An 11592-nucleotide genomic window follows, 5' to 3' on the forward strand; every position below is an offset into this window, starting at 1 on the left:
GGGGAAAGTCTTGGTGGGCAGGATGTGGTCAATCAGCTTTAATTTACCAATCTCTGTCCTGCATTATCGGTCTGAGAAGTAGTGAAAGACTGGTTAAAATGGACCTTCTGGAACTTTTTCTCGTTCTGAAAAGCTCATTGCTAGCTGAGTTCTTAAGGATGCCGATAAGTATTATTTTAAATCCCAGTCATTCAACTACATGTACTGAAGGCTGGAATTTTATTATGTGGTTGAAATTCTGAGGTTTTCTTATATCTGGTTTTTGTGTGTGCACAAATCTGTATTATTTTTGCTTTAATAATAACTGATTTTCAAGATTGCTGTTTTTATTTGTTGTAAGCTGCTTTAGAAGGCTTTGCCTAGAACAGCAGCATGTAAGTCTTTTGAAAGAAAGACTAGTTAGATGGCAGCTTGTGTATCATTTTTGATACCTGGTCATCTTCTCTCTTAAGCAATCTTGAATGGGGGCATGCTGTACTGTCGCTGTTGCTAGTAAAAACATGAAACAAAATGCTGAGTTTATTGATCCCTGGTTTTACTTCATAGTCATGGGTAATCCAGAGAGAAAGATAGATATTCAATTGCGTTTTGGTTTACAGGAGTTGTGTGCCCTGTCGTCACTCCAACTCGTCTCAAATTGCGCTGGACCAGTGCAAAACCTCATGTGCTTACAGGTTGCATTATACTGAAAAATCTTCAGGTAAGTGAAAAACAAAATCATCAGTATCAGATTGCCTACAGTTGCCTTGGTGACATAGCGAAGAGACTGGCTTTTATGGATTGTAGCTCAAAAGAACACTACTGATATGGGGGTTGTTGTTGTTTTTACAATAGAAGGCATTCCTTATTCTAGCTAGTATTAATATTTTCACACAATAATTAAGGCAAATCTCTTTTCTCTTGAGAACGTAAAACCTAAATAACAGAAAATGTGGTTGGCTGGTGTTGGCTAAATGTCAAGGTCGGGCATTTCTAGGCCTTTGAGAAATTAATTCTGCTAATGACAAAACCAGACACAGTAATACAGGAAGGAATATTTCTATAAGCCTATTATTTCACACTCCGCTTCTCCATATACAGCTACTCTTATTCCACATTATGAGGCACGAACAGTTGAAGTAAAATGTGCAGTTGAGTCTAAGGTTTTTAATGCATATCCCACCCCTCCTATTATCTTGGGAACTGTAGTTGACCCCTCATTGAGTTACAATACCCTGCACCTGTACAAACTTGTTTCCTGGATTCTTGCGGGGGAGGGGGGCTAGGCTTGAAATCTATGGCATGTATGCAGCCTAGCTCTATAAACTTAAGAAACCCTCTCATTCCATATAAACTCCCCCAGAATTAAGATCATGTCCCTGATCTCTTAAAAGTACAGACACTACCAAAGGTGGGGCTCTGATCCCTAGAAAAACAGAGGCAGCTTGGTGGTGGCTCCATATAGCACTGCAGGCAGAGAAAACTGCACTGCATCCTCCAGCAAATTAACCAGGAGAGCTCTTTTAATCTGTCCAGAATTTCCTGACTCCCACTGGGGGGGAAGGACCTCTAGAACAGGGGTCAGCAAGGTTTACCTCGCCTGAAGGAAAGTGGACCGGCCCCCTGCTGAAAAAGTTTGCTGACCCCGCTCTAGAACCTTTGAAGACCTGCTGTGACCAACTGGCTACACATTTTGAAGATATAAACATTCAACTTCAGAGAGAGATAATGATGGTGGTTTTTAGTGGATGGTGGTTTTCAGCTGCGTTTTACCTTCAGTTATTTGTGCACTGCTTGGGGAATAAAATCTAGATAAATAAATCATAACTTGATGCATTTTGCTAACTGCAGCAATACTGAGATCAGTAGTGTAACTATAGATCTGCCTAACATGTACCGTATTTTTTGCCCTATAGGACACACTTTTTCCCCTCCAAAAATGAAGGGGAAATGTGTGTGCGTCTTATGGGGTGAATGCAGGCTTCAGGAAGCCATCCGCAAGCCTCATGCGCCCGGCGGGAGGTCCCACTGGGCGCGCAAGGTTTGCGGGCAGCGGTCTGCAGCCCGAAGCATGGGGTGCGCTGCGGAGCACGCCCCGTGCTTCGGGCAGATGTCCGCAAGCCTCGTGCGCCCGGCGGGAGGTCCCGCCGGGCTCGCTAGGCTTGCAGGCAGCAGCCTGTTCTGGGGGCTGGGGTCGGGGGAAGCTCAGGCTTCCCCCGCGCCAGCCCTGCGCCTGAGGGGGAAATAAACTTTTTTTTCTCTATTTCCCCCCCCCCAAAAAAAAATCTAGGTGCGTCCTATGGGGCGGTGCATCCTACGGGGCGAAAAATACGGTACATTCCTTGTTTTGGATAATGCTTTTTAAGAACAGGGTGCCTTTTTGTATATATCAGAATAAATATGTCATTTATTATATTATTCAACAAAAGTACAATTATAAATTACTTTATCGTATTAGGGTTGGGCTTTATCTTTTAGGTTTATTGCGTGGACCTTTTTGGGGGGACAGTGTGAATTTTACTACCTCTTCTTTTTGCAGAATGCACAGCCGATGATCCAAGCCACTTCAGAATCTTTTTCATAATTTTTATAGTTACATTTCTGATTGGGTTGCTTAACGTGCTTATAATCCGACAAATAATTCTTCAGTGGAGTAATAACAAAATTAAATCTTCATCTGATTATAGAATATCTGCGACTAAAAAGGTAACTGATGTCACTGATCCATAATGATTTTTTTTTAAAAAAAGGAATGCTAGTTGTGTGGAACTTTCTGACCATTTATATTCTCTTCTCCTTTAAGGATAAAATGTTCTTGCCCACTGTTTGTACAAAAACCGTAACCTACAGACGTGATAAGCCTGAAGAAATCAACATCAGCAAGTTACAAGTAAATGAAACTTTCAAATGTAACTCCTGAAGACAGGCTGCTTTCTTCAAAGCTTTGTTTTCTCAGTCAAGAAGTTTATTTGAAAGATACTTTGGGGGTTTGTGGTTTGAATACTGTAATGAGAAACTGACCTGAAAGCCTAGTTACACAACATGGCTAGATTTCAAACAGAGCTGCTCCATTTTGGAAAAAACAAATGTGCATTAACTACTGATTAACACGATTAAACCAATTAAAGCACAGATAAATTGGATCAGAGCCAATTCAGTCCCATTTAGGATCAACAGGATCAAATTGGCTTAAATTTGACTGTTCTGGCATAAGCAGGCTTCTTACCTGTTCACAACACCACTCTGCATTGTAGCACTTTAACATAACGTAACTTATTTAGTCTTTAGCATTGGCACGTAATGCTAATCTGAACTGGTGTTGCAAACGCACTGATCTCACTTTAGTTAAGAAAAGGTTTGGTCTGCATTTCCCAAACTATGTAAAGCAAAATGTAGCTGGCACAAATCAGTGACAGGTCAACCGTTGGCGCTTAACTCCTGTTCTGAGCACTGGGGAGATAGCAGATCAGAAAGGGGGAAAACGTGGGACAAAATACCCACAGAGAGAATTGCCTGCAAAACAAAACAGAAAAGACTGAAACAATTCCTTACCACCATCACTCTGGCCCCGATAACCGCAAGCCTTGATGTCCTACATTGCACTAATTTGGAGGAGAGAGGCTAAGTAGGCTTGCATCCAGCCTACTAAAAAGCAAAAACACTAACAGAGCAATCTAATCCCCCTACCCAGTCATTGTGGGTGGTACTTAGATGAGACACAGATATTTCTCCAGCCTGACTCCACTGGCCTCCACCATCAGGAGAGAGCTCCATCTTCAGCAAGATAGCTCTACCAGCAAGAAGTACCCTAATGCACCTTCCGAAATGGTTGGTGGAAACTGCTGGTGGCAGTAGCCAGTGGAAACTCCCAAAACACAGGAGATGCTGGAGGATCCTGTGCTGACCCCTAACTGCTGCCATGTAATGGTTGCAGGCCCTCTTCTCTGCACCAGCCTGGAAGGTAGCACAGCCAGCAAGTCTTTCCCGCTCCCACCTTTACCTTTCACCCTGGCTGGCACAAGTGGAATTGACTCTTAAGGCTACCATCCTACAGCATGCTTTGCCTAAGGCTAGCCCTGTTTCTATCCGTGGGTCATAGTCCCCATGCCAACATGGGCTCGAAATGCTGAGAGTCCTAGCGGGGGGCTGTGTTCCTTCTGGCATCTCAGTAAGGAGACTCAACTCGCATCCTGAGAACCACTGCTTTATGCGAAGGAACGAATATGGTGATCCTTCTTTGTTGCATTTCAGAGAACACTAGATAAAAGTATAAGTATGTTTGTATACAGAGCACACTTTATGAATCTCTTTTCTATACATACTAACTATTCTGACTTTGTTTGCTTCGAGTCTTTCTAAAATTGGATAGAATCGTTTTGTGTAGAAGACTGGAATAATCAAAGGGGTTAATCACTACTGGATTTTTTTAAGATATTTTTTTTAATGGCTCATTGTTACTTAGGAATAATTACTACATCAAGAAGACACGCTAAAGCATTTGACTCAATTTGACCAGGGTGTGTTTTTGTGTATGTGTATATACACACACGCACATGCTATATTTTCCATTATATATATAGAATGGAAAATATAGTGTTAGTGCAGGAAAGTGTGAGATGGTAAGCACATGAGAAGATGGCAGTAGAGAAATAGAGCAGGCTGGGTCAGTCACCACTCTAGCTCCTGCAGGTCTCTTGTCAACCAAAAATTAAAGCTGGTATATTTTAGTGTTTTAAAGCTCTGCCCCTGGTCCATGCATGCATGGAACTCCTTTCCTAATGCTATTGGAAGCTCTTTGCACCCAACCCTGTGGATTTTTGAATGAAAATTTATTTATTTTTGGAGATAGTGGAGTTGTGCTCGGCTGAGGCTACAACACTCAAAAACTGCACAATCATAGCACTTTTAGAATTAGAATGTATGCTGTTCTTTGGAAAATTTTGCAACTTCTCTTGCTGAAACAACCAAATCTCTTTATGTTTTTATTCAGTCTCCCCGATACTTTGCACACTCCTTAAAAAAGGTACGCAATTAGTGCAAATATACTTAAGTATGTCAAGAGGAACATCACACTATCCACGATTCCTGCATACAGATATGTCAGGTTTTCCTTCTGTTTGCCATGCCACAATCTGTTTCATACTTCAGTATCGCTATACAATTCGAACACATCTAATTTGCAGTGTATATTTTGCAGTGGTTTCTGATACTTTTTGCTTCCGTCAAGTTTTAATGTGTACTGTATTTTTTTGTTTTTTTTTTTTTTTGTAAAAGCAAACGTGGATGAGTCCAGTTTTTATAGATTCAGTGCTTAAAATGTGTAGGCTCTTTCTAGGAAAGAGTTCAGAGTAAAAATAATTTCCCATTGTTCAATATAAGATTAAACACTTTGAAATCACTGCCGTAACTTCTGTTGAAGCTTACTACATGTTTTTATTTAAAATGTATTTTTGTAGTGTTCATGACTAACTTTTTTTATTTCAGTTTTATTTATTTATGTGTCACTTTAGTACATTGTGAGATAGTTTATTTTTCTATGAGAGCTGCAATAACTATGACTTAGCATTAATTTAATGCAAAATTATTGTACTTGGTCTCTAACGTTAAAGAAATATTGTCTCTAATCCATGGTTGATATTCTGTTATTTTGCAATAATATTTAAACAAAAAACCTGTAAAAGTCTTTCCTCTTAATTTATTTTACTATGAAGTTTTGCCAAAGAGTTATTCAGCCCCATTGCTAGAATCCTACACATTATTCATGTGTAAGTCTTATGGGTATGAAGTTGAACAATATATGTCTCATGTTTTGCTCTCAGCTATCAAGTTCCAAATTCAAGGAACCACAAGATCAAAGATTCAAAATGGCTTAGTTGGAGAAACAATTGTGTGGAAATATGGTTGCCTCTTATTTTCAAAGCAATTTTGCTTTAAAACATTTTTCCAAACCCAAACTTGGTGTTAGGTGGTGGGTCAAATGGGGGTAACATGCAGTAGCTTCAGGTCTCTTGAAGTCCAACACAAGTGAGCACTAAATGGGAAAGAAAGAAATTGAGTTTCAGTCCAGTAGCTTTCTGTGAAAAGAAAGTGCTTCCCTATGTGCTTAACTCAAGATTCCGACTGCATTGTCAGCAGCAGATACTAAGATAGTTAATGGCAAAATGCACATCTAAAGAGCAATGTTTTGATCTGTCTTCTAAAGGCAAAGCTAAATCAGAATTATTCAAACTTGGGTCCCCAGATAGTGAAATGCACTCCTGTCATCTGCTGCACCTTAACCAAGGGGACAGGGTTAGTCCAACATCATCCTGGTTGAAGAAGACTGAATATGGCTAAGAGCTTCGCAGCCCAGTGGCCACCACTACGAAGGCCCTACTTCATGTTCCCACCCAGCCTGTTTCAGATGGTGCTGGTATACAAAGCAGGGACTTAGCTGAAGGTACATTCATATAGGAGGTGGTGCTCCTTTGGGTATCTTTTCCAGCTGCCAAATAATTCAGGATTTTACAGGTCAGAGCCAGCACTTTGGGCCTGGAAATGAGAGTCTGTGAACTTTGCACAACATTTATAGGATGTGGTTTAAATAATAAGCTGCTGCCCACACATATGCAAAAGTTTAGGTTTCTGGGTGACTTTCAAAAGCACTCAAATAGAGCATGTGACTGTTGCCTGATCTGGATGTATCTGTGGCAGGATCAGTTTGCTCCAGAAATTGACACTTCTAACTTCCAAGAGTAGACCTATCCACTGCCCCAGCCTGGACATTCAAGAGCCATAGTGGGTCTAAAAGCCCTCCCAAGTTTAAGTACTGGCTCAGGATCTCCCTGGAATCATAAGGGGGTATTAATATACTAATGACAACATGTCCTAAATTCCCGGGTGATATTTCCAAATTGTTTCATGTCGTTCCATACAACAGGGGTAAGGAACCTCTGGCCTGCGGGCCAGATTCAGCTCACCAGACCATCACCCCAGAGCATGCCCACCTGCCCCACATTTGATGCCATATGCGCTGTCAAGTGTGCGGCATGTCGAGAGGCAGCTGCACCTGGTGTGCGACGTGAGTTCCACATGGGGAACTGAGTCGCACTAGCAATACCTGCAAAAGGGCTTTTAACTCCCTGCCCATCACCTGAAGGCCAGCTGGTCAATATGGCGTCAGATAATTGACTGAAGGGTGGTCCCACTCATCTGCCAAAGTCCATGGGGGAAGGGGGAGATAAAGATCTGGCCCACCAGGCCTAAACATTTCCTCACCCCTGCTATACACAAGATGGAGCCCTGTGGAAACATACAAGCCAAAGGGCATGAATTGTGAACAGATATATCAATCATCTTTGAAAAGCGCTTCCAAAATGCATGTCTTTCACCCAATTAACCGGCCTCATCCTTCCCCCCCCCCCACTCCTGCTTTAATCAATCAGGAAGGGCAGGGGTCAAAGAAATCTGTAGTGGTATTCACCTCTCCAGTTCTGCCACCACAGCTCCTTCCTCACATCTGGTCGCCAGGCTTTCAGCATCTGGTGTTCTGGCCTCTCAGACTCAAAACACAGAGCCATTATCTCACAGCAACACTCCTCCCTCCTTATAAAAGCAAAGAGAGGGAGCAAAAGGTCAGAAAATACCCACTTGGTGTACGATAGAGAAATGACAGCTCTTGTTTACAATCAATACGCCATCCTCTCACAATAGGACCAAAGAACAAAAATGGAGACTAGAAACTGCAAATCTCCAAAAGGCCAGGTCAGGCAGCTGTCAAGTCGCAAGACACAATAGACATCCAGGAACAGACTCGGCAAGCCTCTCATTACCAGTTGCTAGAGAAGAGCAGTGGGGAGCTATTGCCCACGTGCCTTGTTTTTGGGCTTCCCAGAGTCATCTGATTGGCCACTGTTGAAAACAGGATACTGAACTGAATAGGTGTTTCATGTGATCCAGCAGGGCTCTTGCGGTCCTTTGCATTGTTCTCTTTAGCTGTCAAAGGACAACCCCAAAGGGTGCTTTCTCTTTTGCATTACCTCTTTGAGGTGAGCCTTGGTGGAAATATCTCCCTGGCTAAGCAGCCAGGCATCATAGCTCTCTCCTGGGTGCAACTTCCAAGCTGGACTTCATGAGTCTTGGTGCTCTATCTACTCAGCAAAGAGGCACCAAGGAAGTCCTAGATGACAACCATCTTCCTCCTCTGCCATTCTCCATGCTCTGCAGCTTCCATGGCACCACCTTTGTACTTGGATCTTGAGAGGCAGTTTTACTTATGCAGGCCTTCCCACCTAAACTTCAGCACACAAAAACTCATATTGGTTTCCATTGTCCACAAGAATGAAAACAAATCCGTAGGACTTTATCCTGCCGCTTTGGGGTTTTATTGCAAATGAAGAGTGGGATTGCAGTGGGAACAGCTAAATCTCTACAAAGCTTACCATTTCACTGTTACTATTCTTGTTCTTATTTTCTTTCATTTAGTGGTTCCAGTTGTTTGCTGAGCATAATCTCTGCATGTTCCCAAGAACTTCAGATATATTGAATTTGCAGCTTGACCCCTAGGACTATCAAGACAACAATGTTTTGTCTGAATATCTCTCTCTCTCTCTCTCTCTCTCTCTCTCTCTCTCTCTCTCCCTCTCTCTCTCTCTCTCTCTGTGTGTGTGTGTGTGTGTGTGTGTGTGTGAGAGAGAGAGAGAGAGAGAGAGAGAGAGAGAGAGAGAGAGAATCCATCCATTACCATTATTCTTTGAGAGATGCTATCTATGGCACCAAAATGGCACCATTCAAAAATAAGGAGGGAGGTAGAAAACCAAGAGGAGGAAATGGAGGTTTGAACATTGAACATCAAACCTCAGTGTTTCGTTGCAAGTCCCAGTTGGGATACCTTAGGTCTGAAAGGGATGTGGATTCCACAGATGCTTTGTGCTGCCTTATTTGTACATCTGGACACTGACTAATAATGGTGGTGATAATACTTTTCAAATACATACCATAAAGCAATACATATTATCTAAAAAAAAGAGGAGCCACTCGGTGGCGTAGGAAGGGACTGCGGTGGGTGCAGACTGCCCCAGGTGTCATCACTGAGGGAGGTGACCACGGGGCCTGGCCCGCAGCATGCCCGAGCCACATGTCTCTCCTGGGGAGTGACGTGATGGCTCAGACACCTGCAGGCTCCGCCTGAAATGGCAACGTGGTGCTTGCCGACTCCATGGAGGTTCTACACAGCCTGCTCTGCCCCGGCTTGCCCTGCACCATGGGCAGCTTGCCCCGCCCCAGGTGCAGGGCATTTGCACTGCCCCGGGTGCCCTAGCAGCTAGCTACGCCACTGGAGCCTCCCTAAGACAATTGTCTTAATTGTCTAGATTCTAAAGCTCCCCTAACTGCACCACTGCTTTAGAAATAATGAATGGCTGGGGAATGAGGTACTACAAGGCAGATGTCTTCCCTCTGCAGAGCTGGGGGTGTTCTTGGCAGACCACTTTCCATAGCATAGAGATGGCTAAGAAACTATCCTAGCCGCCAGATTAACAGGATCTAGAGTGCATAAGAGAGGTTCCTTGGTTTAGATAGTGGTGTCTCACCGTGGAGCTGCTACAAACGAAAGACCAAGATGGGACTTCAGAATTTGATCCAAAAACGGGAGTGTATTTATTTAGAGAAAGGCAAAAGACACATCAGTTGATGAACACTTTGTTACAAGGCTGGACAGAGAAGGAGAAATATAAAGGATAAGGCAGGAAAGGGGAGGACAAAAGACAGTGGGAGGCTTCTTACATAGCCTTACTTACTCAGCTGAAACAAATGAGGGGGGGGGGTAAAAACTTAGGCAATAGATTAAGCCCCCAAAGCAAGGAGGAGATCAGGCATTTCCAGGCCACAGCAGGGATTCCCTTAGCCAGGGACACAAAGCGAAGGTTTTTGGGGCATAAAGACAGGCAGACAGGCAGCAGCTAAACTTAGGAAACTAATTGGGAGCTCCGCACATCTTTGTTGCTCTTTTGGCTTGCAGCCAGCTAAGTTTCACTCAAAGTAGACCTCAAATTAATAAACCCAAATTAGCTATGCCCACTAATTTCAATGGGTTTACTCTGAGTAGGCCTAGTGTTGGATACTGTCCTTTGTCTGCTAAACATCCCATGGCTGGTGCATGGGGGTGGTAATAAACTGATAATGAACTACAGGGGTGCCAACTTGAATAAAATATTGGGGGGGGAGTAAGCCCCACCCCACATAATTGATTATATGACATGGTGCATGCACACCATTCGAATGGCAGTGCCCATCAACTGGGGATATTTTAAGGGGGACAAAGCTCCCTCAGCCCCTAGGAGTTGGCTCCTATGATGAGCTATTGCCAACCTCTCTTCTGTGTCTAATATGGTGAGAAATAATTTTTGTGCCCTGCTTCTCTCTTTTAATTAAAATGGGTCCTTCACTCCGAGTTGGATCTAAGTTGCTAAACTATCCCGTTTTCCTGTAGGTCGGTGTAGGAGTATTTGCTTATATTTTACACAGTTCTTTTTTTTTACTGCCATCTCTCTCGGGAATCTCATCATGGGATCTCTCCTCCTCCACTCTTGAACGAGTCCGTTTTTTTCATTCAAGTGCTGTTTATTCATCTGTAGCTGGATTATGTCCGTTCAGAATCTGATTTATTTCAGCCGGCCCTGAAATTCTGAATTGGCCCTTTGCCCTGGTTTCCACACTAAACCTTTGTCAGCGATACTCTCAGTTTCCATAGCTGCTTTGTCCTCTTCATTGCTCCCTGGGTACATTTATCCTTTCACTCGCTCCTGTGTTTTAAAGGCCAGCTAAAAGGGCCAAGAAACAGAACTATACTAGCATAGTATAGAATAGCATCCACACTGATTCATCAGATATCCCAGATTAGCCTGGAAAAAAATACTGGGGTTGTTTTGATTATGCATTACTGATATCTGGCTGGGCAGTAATATTAAGAAGAGTCTGGCATTCTCTTTCTACAATGGCCAACCAAATAACTCTAGAAGTCTAAAAGCAGGGCATAGGGACAATAGCCTTCCCTCTGTGTTGCTCCCCAGCAACTAGCAATCAGAAGCACATTGCCTCTCATAGTAGAGATAACATATAGCTGTGATTAGCAGATCTACACTAAGCACACAAGCACACACAAAATGAATTCAGAAATAAAACTCCAAATCATTTGCTCATAGGGTGTCTTCATGTTACCTCCTTAGAGTGCAGTGAAATTTGTTTTGGGGGGGGGGGTTTCAGGGTGCTTGACAGCTCTTCCGCCTCCTCCTCAAAACTGTTCCCATCAGCATGGATTCATTAGTGTCAGATTCATTTCTGTTTGTGTATATACATCAGTGGGCACTGACGAAGCGGCGATGTCTTTATCCTATGCAAAGTTGCTTGTGTCTTGGATAGTGACGAATTAGGAATGGTTCAGAAGCTCCAATCGGTGGGACTGAGAAACAATGTTTCCCAAGCAGTAGTATTTTACGACAAACAACAGAATACATATGCATTCTGGATAATGTCCATGTGAACACAGATCAAAAACCCAGTACTGGGAATGCAGTGAGTGGACTGCAAACAAGAGTGTGGATACAGTCTCACAGTGAAAACTAAACAGCAGAAATA

At 43.0% G+C, this 11592-nt stretch overlaps 1 protein-coding gene and 1 long non-coding RNA gene across 3 annotated transcripts in view; one reads left to right on the forward strand and one right to left on the reverse strand.

The window, feature by feature from the left end:
- ITGB8 (integrin subunit beta 8) overlaps window positions 1-5659 on the forward strand; it is a 43820-nt gene extending 38161 nt beyond the window's left edge. The window contains exons 12-14 of the mRNA XM_083705277.1: window positions 600-700; window positions 2519-2685; window positions 2783-5659. Coding sequence (XP_083561403.1) covers window positions 600-700; window positions 2519-2685; window positions 2783-2899 — 385 coding nt within the window. The 3' untranslated portion in view covers window positions 2900-5659. The remainder of the gene's footprint in view (window positions 1-599; window positions 701-2518; window positions 2686-2782) is intronic.
- On the reverse strand, window positions 4498-8935 carry LOC310828253. Of its 2 annotated transcripts, XR_014556784.1 has the most exons (3): window positions 8400-8935; window positions 7442-7563; window positions 4498-6010 (listed from the first exon to the last, which is right to left on the reverse strand). It is a non-coding gene; the product is annotated as an uncharacterized lncRNA (long non-coding RNA). The 2 variants fall into 2 exon arrangements; XR_014556785.1 differs by lacking the exon at window positions 8400-8935 and having other exon boundaries at window positions 7442-8158.
- Between the last annotated feature and the right edge of the window lie 2657 nt (window positions 8936-11592).

This window comes from Podarcis gaigeae, assembly GCF_964106915.1.
Source record: "Podarcis gaigeae genome assembly, chromosome: 12".
NCBI lineage: Eukaryota > Metazoa > Chordata > Lepidosauria > Squamata > Lacertidae > Podarcis > Podarcis gaigeae.